Below are 19,880 nucleotides of genomic sequence, written 5' to 3'. Positions count from 1 at the left end.
TGATACAATAAATTGTATCCAGAGACTCCCCTCCCACCATCTGTTAGGACAACCAGAGAATGCTTCAGACCTGGACCCCTTCGTCCAGCAGGGTAAGAAAAGACTTCTAAGTGTGAAGTACTAAAATAAAGTATTACTTATAATACTTTCCCAGTTATCTACAACTTTCTTCTCTTAACAAATGTCAGTTTCTTAAGATGACTTGTTTGTATGAACTCTAGACTGTCAATATATTCCAGTAATAAATTTATTATTCATACAATTATCATACATAATTAATATAAAACATCATTTCTCAAAAGAAATTTAAAATATACATTCAACGTAGCCAAGTTCTATTCTTAAAAAGAAGCACTCAATCCCTTTTTCTTCTGAGCTCATTTCTCCAGAAGACCAGTCCCTAAGGACTTCTGGAGTCTAGCAATGTTAGCATCCAGTGCCGCAAGGCCATTCCGGAAGTCTTGTTCATCACGAGAGGTGAACGTTGAAAAAGAAGAGATGCTCCAGTCAGATGTCAAGTCAGAGTTTAGAAAGCTACCATCGGAGACGACACTACTCCTCACTTGAACGCTGCTGCTCTGACAAGTGGAGGGACCAGGACACGCAGCCAGTCCCGGTGGCTCCTCGGGGGCAGCAGGAATCTTGCAGATGGCTTCCTTTATTTTCTTGAGGAGCTGCTTGTCTTCCATATCAGCTGTGTGGGAAAGTTTCTCAGGTGCATCTTCGGCTTCCTTTTTGGAAGAGGAACAAATTCCAGGTGCACACAATTTATTTTCTTTTTCAGAGACGAGTCCACTGTTGCCAACCAGCTGTGGTGAAGCCACAGTGATCTGTGGCTGGGGGGATAATCTCTTAGATAGTGGTGATTTCTTTTTAGAAGTGCTTCTAGCAAATGGAATGTAAATTGTATTATCCAAATTACACTCATTGTCTATTAGAGTTGTGATTTCGCTCTCCTCAACAGAATCCTGTTTTGAAAGGGTAGAAACGATCCCAGGGGCTGATGCTTCTTCCATGCTCCTTGTGTGACTGTGCGGAGGGCCTTTGGATGGCAGCACATTTTCATAAGGTCTATCTGGCTTCATGTGCTCCTCATTGTTAACTGCAGAAAGTGGCTCGGAATGTGTAAAAGTGTGATCTGTTTCTAACTTATTTAGGTAGCTCATTATGGAAGTATGAGCAGGGATTGGGTCATGTTGAGGCTGTTTTTCATAAATGTTCAGGAGTGATCTGGTAAGATTATTCCCAGACTTGCAGCGAGCACTGTCCATACTAAGATCTGAGAGAAGCCTTGCCATACTGCTCTGTAAAGTTCTGTTAAGAAGAATTTAGTACACTAATTATTCTTTTTTTTACCTGTTTCTTTCATTGATTTATTTATACATCTTTAAAAGAAAGGATCTGAGGCAAGCACTTGGTTCGCAACATGGACAAAAGCAACAAAGCACAAAATCACAGAATGCATCTGGAATGAGTACATTACAATAACAAATGATTAAAAGATCTCAGTCTGTATCAAATCTAATATTATGATATTTTAAAATACAGGCTTAGGAATTTTTTTCTCGTATGAAATGCTTTATTCTTGAGCAACACTGCAAAATGGCGTGGATTCTGTTAGTAATGAAGTTATTTCTCTCCATTCAAAATATATACGCAAAGGGTACTGGAACAATACTGGGAAAAAAGTATAGTTAGATAATTATCTGGTATAATTAGATACGAGCAACATCTAGGTACCAGGAGAAGTGTGATATAAGAAAAACCACTCAGGGTTTGAAGTCAGACAGAAATGGTATCAAATCCTATCACTAGCTGTGATCTTGGGCAAGTCATTCAACCTTTCTGAATCTCAAGTTCCTTAATTGCAAAATGAAGATATCTACTTCAGAATTACAATGAACATTACATAAGATAAAATAATAAAATATGAGGGTAAAGTGCTTAGTACTGCACCAGGTTATATGGGTGTTCACTTGATGGCAGCTTTTATTAGTAGTCCTATTAAAGCCATTTTACACCAAGCTTTTGGTCTTTCTGAATTGAGTCATATGTAGGTTCTTACATATCAATAAGAAAAGAAATACATCAATTTTTAAAAAGATAAAGGGCATCAACAGGTCATTTTAAAAGATTACAACTAGCCAGTAAGCATGTTCAAAAGTTAAACTTCTAACTGGAGAAGTTCAAATTTTTAAAATGTGATTTTTTGGGGGGAGGGGGCTACAAACTAACATGGTAAAATAAGACTAATACCCACTGTCAGAGAAGCTTGAAGAGGCAGGAACTACCAGCGAGAGAGTGCACTGGTATAACCCTTCCAGAGAGCAAACTGGCAATACGTCAGAAGTCTTAAATATTTGTACACCCCACGTTTTTAGACCCGCTAATTTGCACTTCTAGGAATTAATCCTACATATATACATCAAGAGGCTGTACCCAAAGACACAATTACAAAGACAGAATTTATAATAGAAAATAGATGGATTATCTTTATCTTCAAATACAGAATGATTGAATTATGCTATAATTGCACCATAGCCATTTATAGTCGTGTTGTAAGGAATATTTATTGATGGAGAAAAGTTCATTATATAAGGTTAAACTTAAAAGAGCAGTCCATAAATAACATGGATGCAATACTATTTTTATAAAAATAGTCACACCCCTTCAAACAAAATACTAAAAGGAAATCTCTATACTAAATAGCAGTGATTATACCTCTGGATATAGAACGAGTGTTTTTTTCCCTACAAAAAGAAAACCAAATTTTTTTCCAACCTGGCTTACCCTGTCATCTTAAACATATTTTGATTTCTGATTGCTCTTCAAATGGCAATGGCTACCACTTTTTCTCATTCCTCTCTCAAGAAGCTAGTGAACTATTATTAAAAGACAAAAAATATGTTATATGAACATAACTTTTAAAAATGCTGTAATGAATAATTACCCACTAATTAATTCGATCAGACTACATACTGGAATTTTCATTTTATGTTTTTAGAAAAGGAATACTTATCTTGCGGTTTCTTTCCAGACTTAAATAAAAAGGTTATCTTTGCTGTGAACAAAACCAGTGATGAAGAAAGGAAGAAAGGGACATGACATTAATAAGTTTAATCTCTGGAAATTAAGAGTAATCACTAAGCTTCTGATTTAAACAAGAAAAGTGACTGACCATTGTCTCTGAAACTAAAAGAAAAATCTCTGTAAGTAAAGAAATGACAGTACGTCAAAATTTTAAAGGAAGCAATACAAACACCTGAATAGCTACAAAGTAGATACATTTCTGTTTCTATCCTGTGGGATATATGTAAACACACTGATTTTTAATGCTTAGAAAACTGACACATCTTTCTATAAGACATTCAAGGTTCTTTCTCAGCTATTTATAAAAATATACTTAATTAAATAAGTATCAGCACTTGTAAGAGTATTCTTAGAAGCTATGAGAATATTTACCACTTATTTACTGAAAATATATTAATTTTCCCTCATACTTTAATGGTTTCATAACATGATTGCAGTAAAATTTTGAAAAAGTGATAAGGATGTATTTCAAAATTACTGAAGGGTGGAGAAGGGAGAGATGGTTTAGGATATTTGTTTAGAACTCATACATGTGACTTCTAGTCCCATTATCTCTCTCCAACAATCTGAGAAAGGCACTCAGAAATTGTGAAATCTTTAACAGATTATTTAAAACACATATAAAAAACACACATCTGTCTTACCAAGGTGTATGACTATAGGGAAGAAGGATGGGCTAGCTGACCATGAAGATTTAGCTGTACTGTCAGATATTGCTGCTTTACCCTCTGTCAAAAGTAAAATTAAAGTGGTCACAGTAGCCCAGCTACCATATTGGAGATGTTCCTAATTAATTAAATTGCACAGGGTATCACCAAATATATTATAAATCAGCAACGTGGGTGAATTTAGCTCAAATACGAACTTTTTATTTTGTTTTGACAAAATAAAAACTGCCACCCATGCATATACTTAGATTTTGAAGTTGTTACTCAATCATCAGAAAACAGTAGGGTTAGTACCAAGCCCTATAAGACATTGTGCTAAGCTTGCCCACTGTGTTTCTGTAATCATTTAAAGAGGCCAGTTAATCTAATGAGTGAGTTAGTCGTCATGATGCAGGAGTTAGGCCCAGCATAAAAAGAAAAGGTCCTTGACAACAATGGAAAACACATGACAGGAAAATCTCGACAGTTTTAAGAAAAGGAAAGCAAAACACTTACACCTAATATTTTAGACACAGTCTTTTCTAAAAGCAGATAATATACAAGAAGTAATGACCTTTTTCATTTCCTATGCTTCTATGTTAGGGTGAATGTCAAGAAAAGGCTCTAGTTGCAAGTGAATCCTTTCATTCCTAAAAAAAAAAAAAAACCACTAGAAAAGGCAGACTGTGTTAACTTGAAAGAGTGAGCAGGTACAAAGGTATCTTCTACAAAGGTAGTATCTCTCAAAAACACGTCCTCTTCGGGGCGCCTGGGTAGCGCAGTCGTTAAAGCGTCTGCCTTCGGCTCAGGGCGTGATCCCGGCGTACTGGGATCGAGTCCCACATTGGGCTCCTCCGCTATGAGCCTGCTTCTTCCTCTCCCACTCCCCCTGCTGTGTTCCCTCTCTCGCTGGCTGTCTCTCTGTCACGTAAATAAATAAAATCTTTAAAAACAAACAAACAAACAAAAAAAAACCACGTCCTCTTCTGCCAGAGAAAAGCTGTGCTTTCCAAAACAGAAAGCAAGGCTCGAGAGGGAATCTAAAATCTTGGCTCAGGTGCCAGCTTGGGCTGTGAAAGTCAGGGAAGTCCCTTCATTTCCCTGGGTTTCCATTTATGCTAATTTCTATAATAATTATACTATTACTTACTATGAAAATTGTCCTTGCATTTTTATTATTAATTTTCTTCACAAATGCCCCACACATGTTAAATAGTATTTAGTCGAGTTCATTCTTAAAAAGGGATGTATCGTCCTATATCCATCATCAAAGTGCTAGAATAAGCTTTTAACTTGATGACATGGATACTCAGCAACTAAAATGATCACATATTTTTGTATTTCACACATATGTATTTGGAACATAATATACAATAAATGTTTGTTGAATAAATGAATAAGCAAACGAATCCACTCATTCATCCCTCCATCTCTCAGGTTTAAAAAGAAAATGCTAAGGTTCCCTTAGACGAAATCAGCCATGGAGTTGTTACCAGGAATAAACTATTTTAGCTAAGGACAGGTCATGTACAGGAGTGACAGAAAGCCTGCCTAGGGATTGAGAGATGTGAGTTCCAGTTCCAGCTCCATTATTAACTTTCTATTAATATTTAACTTGCATGGTCCCAGTTTCCCCATCTATGAAAATGCAGACGTTAAAATCCTTCCATCATAGATGGGGACAAATAAAATAATAGATATGGGAGGGAGAAGACTTCAGGAAAAAAAAATCAAAGTACATTATAAATAAAAGATAACACCAGCTTCTGACTTCATGCTTACAAAGGAGCTAGATTTAGTAGTATGAAGTAAAGACTGGGAGCAGAGCAAATTCTCAGGCAACTAGGTCCTCTGCTGCATTTTCTGCCAGAGGCTGAGCACCATGCCCCTTATGCTGAAGAGATGCTCCCCGGGACACCTACGCAGCGGCTCCTCGTGGAGTCTGACCATGCTGACTTGCTGTCCTAGTTTTCTTTTCCAAATGGACTATACACCATATGTACTTCTTTTAAAAAAGTTTATTGAGATATAATTTATATAGTATAAAATTCACTCTTTTAAAGTGTATAACTAAGTTGTTTTTAGTATATTCACAGAGTTATATAATTGTTACCTCTCTCCAATTTCAGAACATTTTCATCACCTTAAAAGGAAACTCTGTACCCACTAGCACTCACCCCCCGCTTCTTCCCCTCTTCTCCCAGCCCTTGGCAACCACTAATCTATTTTTTGTTTCCATGGGTTTGCCTATTCTGAACATGTCATATTAAACGAAATCATACAATGTGGTCTTCTGTGACTGGCTTCTTTTACCATAAATACTTGATAATAACAGAGTTTTCATCCCAAAATTACTCCTCCAAAAAGAGGAGATGCTTTTCTTTGGCGACTTTATAAAGGCTTTCATAAGAAGGGACATTCTCTCACTTTACTTTGAACAAGAGTGGTATAAGCCAACATTTTAGAAACTCTGACCAGAGCCTAATTAATTATAACACTACATGGATATATAAGTGTCTTTTGCTTGTCCCCATTGTTCAATAAAAGTTTGAATGAAATATGAATGTGGAAAAAAGCAGTATTTCTATATTAACATAGCTTATATATAATCATTTCAAATATGTTCACAAAACTAAATAAATTATCATATATACATATATATCACTATTTCATCGATTTCTCTAGAAGTCCATAATTCAAAACATCTTTTCATTTGAAATATAAAGGAGATTATTTTATATTCAAAATTGTTTTGTATTTGGAACTATGAACTTCTAGGATCATTCAAATGCATGGTCAGATCTGATGTTATTCAGGCCTAAAATCACTGACTTCTCTAGGATTTAAATATGTAGTTGGAAATCCAATTCTTGACAAATGTCTCAAGAGAAAACTGAAATCTGAAAGTACGTATCATATAAAAATTGAGGGCGTGATTTTATTTATTGGAGAAAAGACATGTTAGGGAAGCAAGGGCTCTTAGGGGTTGTTGCTGCCAACTCAGTCCCTTTCATGATGAAATGACTGAGGCTCAAAGAGGCTAAATGACTTTCCTGAGATCATCTGGCATGAGGGTTTCTGTGCTCAGTGCTTCACGTGAATGATTTCTTAGTGTTCCCATCAAACCTAATCACACCCCACTTTACAGTTGACGTTTAGAGAGGGTAAATAACTTGCTTAAAGTCACGCAGCTAGTACATGGTGGAGCTGGGATTCCACTCAGGTCTCTCTGGCTTCAGAGCCAGGGGGCTCTCCACCATTTGCTAAGTTAGTCTTCAGCTTACTTATAAAAAGCTGAAGCTCCTTACAAGAGCCCTTTTCCTGGAATCACATGGTTTAAAAAAGCACTGAGCCAGGTTTGGCATTTCTAAACCTAACTGGAACAGAAGAAAACATCATTAGAAATTATTGACAGAATAAGAGAAAAGGGGGAAAGGCAGGAGGCCTAAAATGATTTTTGAAGTCTATAAATAATCTGACAAGAGGTGGGTTATTCAAATGAAGTCAACATTACCTGGTTAGTTCTCTCAGGCGAGTCACCTCAGCATCACGCTGACGTAATGTTATTCCCAATATTTGGTTTTCCTTTTCAGCAGCTTCTAACTTAAACCGAGAGCTTTTCACATTGACTAAGGCTTCCTCTAATTCTGAAACCACAGAAAAGTTACAGTTTCCTCATCCTTTTAAAAAATCCAACCATAACTACAATTCAAATACATACCAATTTTTATTCTTGTTGTCTCAATGTCAAATTGTTGTTTATTTTCAAGTAAAGTTTGATCTTTCTCTTTAAATATACCGGCAAATTTTTTGTTTTCATCTTTCTGATTTTCAATCACTTTTAAAAGTTCTTCATTTTTACTCTGTAGTAATTCCTGGCTCTTAAGTGACTCTTGTAATTGGTTTTGCAGGGACTTGTTCAATGACTGAAGGGAAAACACTGCACAACAAAACAGATCAAATCATTTTTGCCCGAATTTAAAAAGCATAAACCTGGAAAAGATCTGTTTTTAAAAAAGAAAAGATTTGGAATTTATTGATTTTGCTTAACAATTATATGCTTGAGCAGTTCCATGTAAATACCAAATATATTTTTAAAATTTGATGCAGAAGTCATAACCTTTCTTCTCCAACTGATATCTAGGGCATTAAAAATTTTTTCACCTTTATTATTAAAATAATAATACATGCACAAAGTAAAACCGCTCTCCTCCTGAAGGCAATCACTATTAACTTTGGTATCTTTCTGGAAAAATACTTGTGCATATAACATATATATTTAAAAAGAGATGAATCATACTGTACCCATAGTTTCTAACTGTGCCTTCCCCCCCCATAAGATCGATATGTATCGGCAGAGATCTAGCACATTCTCTTTAATGGCTATAAAAGTATATGGCACCATTCATTTAACAGCCTTGAGTGAAGGCTTACTAGGTGAGGAACGGTGTTAGAATCTGGATGTACAGTGGTGATTAGCAGACATGGTCCCTGCTCTCAAAGAGCTGATAACAAACAAGTAATTATAAATAGCGATAAATGCTCTCAAGGGAACAATAAGGTAAATGAGCAGAGACTAAAAACAGATTAACTATTTAGAATGGCAACCACCTATCTCCCCACTTCCTATCTTAACCTCCATTCCCACCCATCCCCACCCCCACTGTTTATTCATAGGGGAATCAGAGTGACTTTTTCCAAAAGTACTCTGGTGAAGACGACCACTTTTATGAACTGTGTGTGCTGCTGGGCGGTCATATTTTTCCTATTGCTTTGTAAGAGCTATTTATATATTAAGAAAATTAAGCCTTTGTCATATCATGCATTATGAAAATACTTCCCCCATTTTGTTGATGCGTTTTAAATGTGTTTCTAATTTTGCTGTGCAGAAAATGAAAAAAATTCTGCAGACAAATTTTATCATCTCTTCCTTTGTGGCATCTGAGTTTTGTCAGGCTTAGGAAAAGATCCCAAGAATACAAAAACAAAGAAAGAAACAAATAGTTCTCATCTTTTACTCTGTTATAGGTTTTTTCACTTTTTTCTATTGTTTAAAACTCTATGATCCATAAGCACAATTTGGCAATATCTGCCAAAATTGCAACTGTATATATCCTTTGACTCAATAATTCTACAGCTATAATCTACAAAATGCTCACACATGTGCACAAAGACATATGTATAAGACTTTTACTGCAGCACTGTTTACACTGTGAAAATACCTGGGTAACATCAGAGAACTTCAAATACATTATGATGGAACCACATAAGCAGAATATCCAAACAGTTCTTTTTTTAATGATAATTTTTTTATTATGTTATGTCACCATACAGTACATCCTTAGTTTTTGATGTAGTGTTCCAAGATTCATTATTTGCGTATAATACCCAGTGCTCCATGCAATATATGCCCTCCTTAATACCCATCACCAGCCTATCCCAATCCCCTACCCTTCTCCCCTCTGAAGCCCTCAGTTTGTTTCCCAGAGTCCATAGTCTCTCATGGTTCATTTCCCCTTCTGTTTACCCCCCTTCATTCTTCCCTTCCTTCTCCTTCCGATCTTCCTGCTATTTCTTATGTTCCATAAATGAGTGAAACCATATAATTGTCTTTCTCTGCTTGACTTATTTCACTTAGCATAATCTCCTCCAGTCCCGTTCTTGTTGCTGCAAATGTTGGGTAATCATTCTTTCTGATGGCTGAGTAATATTCCATTGTATATATGGACCACACCTTCTTAATCCAGTCATCTGTTGAAGGGCATCTTGGCTCCATCCACAATTTAGCTATTGTGGACAATGCTGCTATGAACATTGGGGTGCATATGGCCCTCCTCTTCACTACGTCTGTATCTTTGGGGTAAATACCCAGTAGTGCATTTGCTGGATCATAGGGTAGCTCTATTTTTAACTTTTTAAGGGACCTCCACACTGTTTTCCAAAGTAGCTGTACCACCTTGCATTTCCACCAACAATGTAGGAGGGATCCCCTTTCTCCACATCCTCTCCAACATTTGTTGTTTCTTCCCTTGTCCATTTTTGCCATTCTAACTGGTGTAAGGTACTATCTCAAGGTGGTTTTGATTTGAATTTCCCTGATGGCTAATGATTTTAAAAATTTTTTTGTCTGTTAGCCATTTGTATGTCTTCATTGAAGTGTCTGTGTACCTTCTGCCCATTTTTTGATTTATTTCTCGTGTATTGAGTTTGAGAAGTTCTTTGTAGACCTTTGTAGACCAGTCTTTTATCTGTAGTGTCATTTGCAAATATCTTCTCCCATTCCGTGGGCTGCCTCTTAGTTTTTTTGACTGTTTCCTTGGCTGTGCAGAAGCTTTTTATCTTGATGAAGTCCCACAGGTTCATTTCTTCTTTTGTTTCTCTTGCCTTTGGAGATGTGTCATGAAAAAAGTTGCTGTGGCCAATGTCAAAGAGGTTGCAGCCTACGTTCTCCTCTATGATTTTGATGGATTCCTGTCTCACATCGAGGTCTTTCATTCATTTGGAGTTTATCTTTGTGTATGGTGTGAGAGAGTGGTCAAGTTTCATTCCTTTGCATGTAGCTGTCCAATTTTCCCAGCACCATTTATTGAAGAGACTGTCTTTTTTCCACTGGATGTTTTTTCCTGCTTTGTAAAGATTAGTTGCCCGTAGAGCCGAGGGTCCATTTCTGGGTTCTCTATTCTGTTCCATTGGTCTATGTGTCTGTTTTTGTGCCAGTACCACGCTGTCTTTGTGATCACAGCTTTGTAGCATAGCTTGAAATCAGGTAACGTGATGCCCCCAGCTTTGTTTTTCCTTTTCAACAATTCCTTGGCGATTCGGGGCCTTTTCTGGTTCCACACAAATTTAAGGGCTGTTTGTTCCAGTTCTTTGAAAAACGTCATTGGTATTTTAATCAGGATGGCATTGAAAGTGTAGATTGCTCTGGGTAGCATAGACATTTTAACTATGTTTATTCTTCCGATCCATGAGCATTGTATATTTTTCCATCTTTTTGTGTCTTTTTCAATGTCTTTCAAGAGTGATCTGTAGTTTCTAGAATATAGATCCTTTATGTCTCTGGTTAAATTAATTCCGAGATAACATATGATTTTTGGTGCTATTGTAAATGGAATTGATTCCCTATTTCTTCGTCTCATTATTTGTGTATAGAAATGCAACTGATTTCTGAGCATTGATTTTGTATCCCGCCACATTACTGAATTGCTCTATTAGTTCTAGTAATTTGTGGGTGGAGTCTTTTGGGTTTTCCATATAGAGTATCATGTCATCTGCGAAGAGAGACAGTTTGACTTCTTTGCCAATTTGAACACCTTTTATCCCTTTTTGTTGTCTGATTGCTGTTGCAAGGACTTCTAGAACTATGTTGAATAGTAATAGTGAGAGTGGGCATCCTTGTCGTGTTCCTGATCTTAAGGGAAAGACTTCCAGCTTTTCCCCATTGAAAATGATATTCGCTGTAGGCTTTTCATAGATGTTTTTATGAAATTGAGGAATGTACCCTCTACCCCTACACTCTGAAGGGTTTTAATCAGGAAAGGATGCTGTATTTTGTCAAATGCTTTTTCTGCATCAATTGAGAGGATCATATGGTTCTTGACTCTTTTCTTGTTGATATGATCTATCACACTGATGCATTTGCGAATGTTGAACCACCCTTACATCCCAGGGATGAATCCCACTTGGTCATGATGGATAATCCTTTTCATGTACTGTTGGATCCTATTAGCTAGGATCTTGTTGAGAATTTTGGCGTCCATATTCATCAGGGATATCGGTCTGTAACTCTCGTTTTTGATGGGGTCTTTGCCTGGTTTGGGGATCAAGGTAATACTGGCCTCACAGAATGAGTCTGGTAGTTTCCCTTCTGTTTCTATTTTTTGAAACAGCTTCAGAAGAACAGGTATTATTTTTTCTTTGAATGTTTGGTAGAATTCCCCGGGGAATCCGTCAGGCCCTGGACTCTTGTTTTTGGGGAGGTTTTTGATCACTGCTTCACTCTCTTCATAATTAATCGGTCTGTTTAAATAATCAATTTCTTCCTGTTTCAGTCTTGGTAGTTTATAGGTTTCCAGGAAGGCATCCATTTCTTCCAGGTTGTTTAATTTATTGGTATAAAGTTGTTGATAAAAGTTTCTAATGATCCTTCCTATTTCATTGGTGTTGGTCGTATCTCTCCCCTTTCATTCATAATTTTATTAATTTGGGTCCTTTCTCTATTCTTTTGAATAAGTCTGGCCAGTGGCTTATCGATCTTATTTATTCTTTCAAAGAACCAGCTTCTAGTTTTGTTGATCTGCTCTACTGTGCTCCTGGTTTCTAATTCATTGATCTCTGCTCTAATCTTGATCAACTGCCTTCTCCTGCATGGGTCAGGCCTGTTCTTCTATTCCAGCTCCAGCTTCTTGGGGTGAGAATATAAAAACTGCATTTTAGATTTTTCTATTCTTTTGAGTGAGGCTTGGATGGCTATGTATTTTCCCCTTAGGACTGCCTTTGCAGTGTCCCATAGGTTTTGGACCGAGGTGTTTTCATTTTCATTGGTCTCCGAAAATTGCTTAGTCTCCTTAATTACCTGGTTTACCCAATCATTCTTGAGCAGGATGGTTCTTAGTTTCCAAGTGTTTGAATTTCTTCCAAATTTTTCCTTGTGATTGAGTTCCAGTTTCAAAGCATTGTGGTCTGAGAATATGCAGGGAATAATCTCAGTCTTTTGGTATCAGTTGAGACCTGTTTTGTGACCCAGTATATGGTCTATTCTGGAGAAAGTTCCATGTGCATTCCAAAAGAATGAGTATTCTGTTGTTCTGCGGTGTAGTGTTCTGTATATATCTATGAGGTCCATCTGGTTCCGTATATCATTCAAAGCTCTTGTTTCTTTGTTGATTTTCTGCTTAGGTGATCTGTCTATTGCTGACAGCGGAGTGTTGAGGTCCCTTACTATTACCGTATTATTATCTATATGTCTCTTTATTCTGGTTAAGAGTTGGCTTGTGTATCTAGCTGCTCCCCTGTTGGGGGCATAGATATTTATAATTGTCATATCCACTTGTTGGATACATCCTTTAAGAATAATATAGTGTCCTTCTGTATCTCTAACTACAGTCTTTAGTTTAAAATCTAATCTGTCTGATATGAGAATTGCTACCCCAGCTTTCTTTTGAGGTCCATTGGCATGAAAAATGGTTTTCCATCCCTTCACTTTCAGTCTGGATGTATCTTTAGGTTCAAAATGAGTCTCTTGTAGATAGCAAATGGATGGGTCATGTCTTTTTATCCAATCTGCAACCCTGTGGCATTTTATGGGAGCATTTAGGCCATTCACATTGAGAGTGATTTTTGAGAGATATGATTTTAATGATGTCATGTTGCCCGTGACGTCTTTGTTTCTATAGATTGCAAATTTCTGTTCTGTATCACTCTTGGGGTCTTTTTACTTTTATAGAACCCCCCTTGATATTTCTTATAGAGCTGGCTTGATGGTCACATATTCTTTCAGTTTCTGCCAGTCTTGGAAGGTCCTTGTCTCTTCATCAATTCTGAATGACAGTCTTGCTGACTAAAGGATCCTTGGCTGCATGTTCTCAGTCAGAGCTCTGAAAATACCTTGCCAACCTTTCCTGGCCTGCCAGGTTTCTGTAGACAGGTCTGACGTTATTCTGATGTTCCTCCCTCTGTACGTGAGGATTCTCTTCCCTCTGGCTGCTTTCAAGACTGTATCCTTGGATCTAATATTTGCGAACTGCACTATGACGTGACGTGGTGTAGGTCTGTTCTCATTGATCTTGGGAGGGGTCCTCTCTGCCTCTTGGACACGAATGCTTGTTTCCTTTGTCAGATTAGGGAAGTTCTCAGCTACAATTTGTTCAAATATATCTTCTAGACCTCTCTCTTTCTCCATCCCCTCGGGGATGCCGATGATTCTGACATTGGAACGTTTCATGGAGTCAGTAATCTCCCGTAATCTACATTATTGAGATTGGATTTTTTTTGAGCCAAGTTTCCGGTTTTTCCTTCTCTTCTACCATCCCATCTTCCAATTCACTAATTCATTCTTCTGCCTCATTTACCGGCCATCAGAACATCTAGTTTAAACGGCAGTTGATTCATAGCATTTTTAATTTCTGCCAGATTCACTCTCATTTCCGCCCTTAGAGATTCTATGTTCTTGTTAATATTTTTTTCAAGCCTACAAATCATCTTGACCATTGTTACTCTGAACTCCATTTCTGACAATCTGGTTATATCCATATCCATTAGTTCTGTGGCAGAGGCCAGACTCTGTATCTTTTCTTTGTTGGGGGGGGGATTTCTCCTCCTCATCATTCTGATGAGGAGAGGTTGCAGGGATGTACAGAGCCCAAATTATTGACCAGGACCCAAGCAATGTGCACTTGTTTTATAAGGACCTTAGGGATGTGGGCTTCTTGATTTTTCAGCCTGTCTTCTGGGGGGAGAGGCCTGCCGCGCTGATACTCAGGCAACCCTGTTTGGGTAGAGTCGCCCTGTTCTGTGCAAGGGGGCGTGGGGATGGGCACAATATGAACTGGTATTTCCAGGCTTTTGTTCTCTGGTGGCTTTCCCTGGTGGTTTTCTGTGACTCTTCTGAGAGTCAGAGCAGCAGTGGCCGTATCCTAGCCTCTGTCTCAGAACAGAGAGATTGCAGTCCGCTCTCCACTGAGCTCTCCTGGCCACTTTAACTCTGTCGGTGCTGCTAAACCCTGCAGCGTCCCAGGATGTGCACCCCACAGCCGGCGTCCCAGCCCTCACTTCCAGGGCTGTCGCGTCTCTGTTCTTTGTGCTTCTAACACAGCCAGCTGCCCCTGGTTCCCGCGCATGCTCCCAAGCTCCCTGTTTCAGTGTGGTTTGCACACGCTCCAGAGTGCCAGTTTTCAGTCTGGTTGCACGTGCGCTCCCGAGTTCCGGGTTTCAGTCTAGTTTGAGTGAGCGCTCCGGAGCTCCGGTTTTCAGTCTGGTCGCGCAGGCGCTCCCAGGCTCATGGTCTCAGTCTGCTTTCCTGCTGGTGCCTGTCCGCGAGTCCGGCCCGCTCCCCAGTGCAGGTGGCTATGGCTTCCCAGCGCCCAAGCGTGGCGGCTCCCTCCCCCTTCCGTTTATCTTCCGATATCTGCGTGCAGACTCACAGCTCGCCACTTTGTAACCCAATACTCAGCGCTAGAGATATTAGTTTGTAGAGATCCAGATGCATCTTCCTACAGCTCGTGCTGATATCGTGGGTGTTCAGGATGATCTGGTAGATATCCAGCTCGATTCAGGGTACCAGCTGAAAAAAGGTCCCCTACTCCTCTGCCATCTTTTTCCGACCCCCCCCCCCAAAACAGTTCTTAAACAGAAAGAAAAATACCCAGTACAGATTTGATTGGGGGGGAGCTAAGATGGTGGCGTAGTTGGAGGACCCTAGGGTTGCCTCGTCCCTTGAACATAGCTAGATAACTATCAAATCATTCTAAACACCCAAGAAATTGATCTGAGGACTGATAGAACAAACTGCACAACCTGAGGGAGAGAAGAGGTCACATGGAGGAAGGGAGGAAGTGCAGAGACGTGGTTTGGGGGGGAAGAGGGTTGCAGGTACTGCAGAAGGGAGGCAACCCTGGTCGCGGAGAAAGGTGATGCAGACTGGGGCACACAGGGAAACCTACAGGGAGAACACTTCCCCAAAACCAATGGCTGGGAAAACGAGAAGGGCCAATTTTCATGAATTTTTGCCATTAGCAGGGTTCAAAGACTGGAGTTTTAAAGGTCCCTGGGCTTGGGTGGGATAGAGATCTGAGGGCACTGCCCTACTCCTGGAGAGAGGGCAGGGAAGCAACCCCAGGGCAGACAGCATGATCTGAGGATCACCTAAGGGACCCAGGGAAAGACCTCCTACTCCCTGGAGCGCATCTGTGAGAGGCAGTGTTGCCTCTCCACGGACAAAAGAGCCAGCAGATGCCTCAGCAACACCTGCTGAGGGCAGCTAACCAGGACCCTGCCTGTTTAACCAGCTTGTTCCAAATCCCACGCTGTCCTCTGGCATGACTGCCCTTCTGTCCCAGTGCAGTGAGAACCTCCCCCAGAAGACCAGTGCAGGTCTCTACCACACCAAGTCCCCAAGGTTTGGAGTTTTAAAAGTCAGCAGGCTTGGCTGGGATAGAGCCCAAAGTGCACTGTGCTGCTCCAGGCAAGCAAGCAACATAGAGACGGACAGCGTAAAAACAGCAATCTGCAAAATGCATAGGACACACAAGGGGAAATTATTCACTCTTCTGAGAGGGCCTCCCTGAGAGCAGCAAGCACAGACTCCCGTGTCTGGGAACAAAGGGGCTGGCTGGCACCATTTCCTTCCCCACCCCTCAGCATAAACCAATCTAGTAAGCAGCACAGCACCAACACTGGCTGCTTAACCTGCTTACACCAAGTCCTGCCTGTGCTCTGCTGGTACTACTCTTCTCAGACAAGTTAAAGGACCAGCGCAGCAACCCCCTACCCAGAAGATCAGCACAAACCCCAGCACATACCACGTCTACCAACCACAGTGTTCTGCAAGGCTTCATTCAGTTCTAGTGGAAGTAGCATCAAGCCTCATTTAACAAGCAGACCAGAGACACCTAATTAACTCACCACACTCTGGCCAAGGTTCAAACACTGCCCATGGCAGGTAAGGAGAACCTCTGCAGACGACTGACCTGAGGGACAGAGCAGCCACACACAGCAGCTGAGTGCATGCGGCACACATCAGAGATGCTTCCTGAAGCACCAGGCCCTGGACTGGACACTATATGACTCTTCTTCATAAAGTCATTACTCTCAGGAGCAGGAAACATCACAGGCCTTCCTAACACACAGAAGACAGAGACCTAGACAAAATGCCAAGACAGAGGAATTCATCCCAAAAGAAAGAACAAGAAAAGATCATGGCCAGAGATCTAATAGAAACAGATAAAAAAAAAGAAACACACATAAGTAATATGCCTGAATGAAAATTTAAAACCACAATCATAAGGATGCTTGCTGGACTTGAGAAAAGCTGGAAGACTTCAGGGAGGCCCTTACCACAGTGATAAAAGAGTGAAAAAACAATCAGGCAGAAATGAAAAATGTAATATCTGAGATTTGAAACCATCTGGATGCAATGACCACAAGGATGGAAGAAGCAGAGGAACAAATAAGTGATACAGAAGATAGAGTTATGGAAAATAATGAAGCTGAACAAAAGAGAGAAGGAAGGATGATGGATCACAAGAGTAGATTTAGGGAACTCACTGACTCCATTAAATGTAATAACATTTGTATCACAGCAGTACCAGAAGAGAGAGAAAAGGCGGCAGAAGGTTTATTTGAGGAAAGAAAAGCTGAAAACTTCCCTAATCTGCTGGGGGAAATAGACATCCAGGAGGCAGAGAGAACTCCCATCAAAATCAACAAAAGCATGCCAACACTGAGACATACTGTAGTTAAATCTGCAAAATACAGTGATGAAGAAAAAAATTCTAAAAGCAGCAAGACAAAACAAGTCCCTAACTTACAAGGGAAGACCCATAAGGCTATCTACAGATCTCTCCACAGAAACTTGGCAGGCCAAAAGGGAGTGGGCATGACATATTCAATGTGCTGAATGGCAAAAATCTGCAGCCAACAATACCCTATCCAGCAAGGCTGGCATTCAGAATAGAAGGAGAGATAAAAAGTTTCCCATACAAACAAAAACTAAAGGAGTTTATAAACAGTAAACCAGCCCTGCAAGAAATATTAATGGGGACTCTGAGTGGGAAGGAAAGATCAAAAGTGACAAGGACTAGCAAGGAACAGAGAAAATCTCCAGAAACAATGACAAAACAAGTAATAAAGTGGCACTAAGTACCTATCTATCAAAAATTACTCTGAATGTAAATGGACTAAATTCTTCAAAAGACAGAGGATATCAGAATGGATAAAAAAAAAAATAAGAGAGTCATTTTAGACCTAAAGACACCTGCAGATTGAAAGTGAGGGCGTGGAGGGGCGCCTGGGTGGCTCAGATGGTTGAGCATCTGACTCTTGGTTTCGACCCAGGTCATGATCTCAGGGGTCATGGGGTCAAGCCCCGTGTCCAGCTCTGCACTCAGCGGGGAGTCAGTTTAAAGATTCTCTCCCACTGCCACTCCCCCGACTTGTGCACACTCTCTAAGGTAAATAAATAAATTAAAGAAAGAAAGTAAGTGAGGGGATGGAGAAACATCATGCAAATGGATGTCAAAAGAAAGCCAGAGTAGCAATACTTAGATTGGACAAACACTTTTTTTGTTGTTGTTTTACTTTTTTTTTTTTAAGATTTCATTTATTTGAAAGAGAGCACAAGTGCATGAGTAGGGGGAGGGGCATGGGGAGAGGGAGAAGCAGACTCTCTGCTCAGTGCAGAGCCTCATATGGGGCTCAATCCCAGAACCCTGAGTTCGTGACCTGAGCTAAAGTCAGACATTTAGCCAACTGAGCCACCCAGGTGCCCCCAAACTAGACTTTACACCAAAGACTGTGACAAGAGATGAAGAAGAGTACTGTATCATAATAAAGGAGACGATCTAATAAGAAGATACAGCAATTGTAAATATTTATGCCTCCAACTTGGGAGCATCCAAACATATAAAATAATTAATAAGAAACATAAAGGAACTCATTGATAATAATACAATAATAGTAGGGGACTTTAAAACCCTTCTTACATCAATGGACAGATCATGTAAGCAGAAAATCAACAAGGAAACAATGGCTTTCAATGACACACTGGATTAGATGGACTTAACATATATTCAGAACATTTCTTCCCAAAGCAGCAGAATACACATTCTTTTCAAGTGCACATGGGACATTCTCCAGAATAGATCATATACTAGGTCACAAATCAGGCCTCAACAAGTAGAAAAAGATTGAGATCATACCATGCATATTTTCTGACCACAATATCTATGAAATTTGAATTCACAAGAAAAAATTTGGAAAGACCATAAACACATGGAGGTTAAACAACATATTACCAAAGAATGAATGGGTCAACTAGGAAATTAAAGAAGAAATTAAAAAAAAAATACATGGAAACAAATGAAAATGAAAACACAATGGTCCAAAACCTTCGGGATGTAATAAAAGCAGTCCTAAGAGGGAAGTATATAGCAATACAAGCCTTCCTCAAGAAGCAAAAAAAATCTCAAACAACTTAGCCTTACACCTAAAGGAGCTAGAAAAACAATAAACGAAGCCCAAAGCCAGCAGAAGAATGGAAATAATAAAGATTAGAATAAAAATAAATGATAATAGAAGCTAAAAAACCAGTAGAATAGATCAATGGAACCAGGAACTGGTTCTTTGAAAAAATTAATAAAATTGATAAACCCCTAGACAGACTTGTCAAAAAGAAAGAGAAAGGACCAAAATAAATAAAATCACAAAAGAGGGGAAATAACAACCAACATCACAGAAATACAAACAATTATAAGAGAATTTTATGAAAAATTATATGTCAACAAATTAGACAACCTGGAAGAAATGGATAAATTCCTAGAAACACATAAACTACCAAAATTGAAACAGGAAGAAATAGAAAACTGGAGCAGACCAATAACCAGCAAAGAAACTGAAGCAGTTTGGGGCGCCTGGGTGGCACAGCGGTTAAGCGTCTGCCTTCAGCTCAGGGCGTGATCCCAGCGTTATGGGATCGAGCCCCACATCAGGCTCCTCCACTATGAGCCTGCTTCTTCCTCTCCCACTCCCCTTGCTTGTGTTCCCTCTCTTGCTGGCTGTCTCTGTCTCTGTCGAATAAATAAATAAAATCTTAAAAAAAAAAAAAAAAAAGAAACTGAAGCAGTAATCAAAAATCTCCCAATAAACAAAAGTCCAGGGCCAGATGGCTTCACAGGGGAATTCTACCAAACATTTAAAGAAGAGTTAATACCTATTTTTCTTGAACTATTCCAAAAAATAGAAATGGAAGGGAAACTTCCAAACTGATCCTATGAGGCCAGCACTACTCTGATTCCAAAACCAGACAGAGACTCCACTAAAAAAAAAAAAAAAAAACTGCAGGCCAATATCCCTGATGAACATGAACGTAAAAATTTTCAACAAAATACTAGCAAATTGTATCCAACAGTACATTAAAAGAATCATTCA

At 39.4% G+C, this 19,880-nt stretch overlaps 1 protein-coding gene across 1 annotated transcript in view; it reads right to left on the bottom strand.

Annotated features, from left to right (window-relative positions):
- Window positions 1–231: 231 nt before the first annotated feature.
- CCDC14 (coiled-coil domain containing 14) overlaps window positions 232–19,880 on the bottom strand; it is a 48,406-nt gene continuing 28,757 nt past the window's right edge. The window contains exons 11-13 of the mRNA XM_026495072.4: window positions 7,459–7,677; window positions 7,252–7,384; window positions 232–1,314 (exon numbers count right to left, since the gene is read on the bottom strand). Of these exons, the coding sequence (XP_026350857.2) occupies window positions 378–1,314; window positions 7,252–7,384; window positions 7,459–7,677 (1,289 nt within the window). The 3' untranslated portion in view covers window positions 232–377. The remainder of the gene's footprint in view (window positions 1,315–7,251; window positions 7,385–7,458; window positions 7,678–19,880) is intronic.

The sequence above is a fragment of the Ursus arctos genome, unplaced genomic scaffold (assembly GCF_023065955.2).
Source record: "Ursus arctos isolate Adak ecotype North America unplaced genomic scaffold, UrsArc2.0 scaffold_4, whole genome shotgun sequence".
In the NCBI taxonomy this organism is placed as follows: Eukaryota; Metazoa; Chordata; class Mammalia; order Carnivora; family Ursidae; genus Ursus; species Ursus arctos.
Note: the sequence above shows the minus strand (reverse complement) of the source record. Positions and strands in the feature narration are given on the sequence as shown.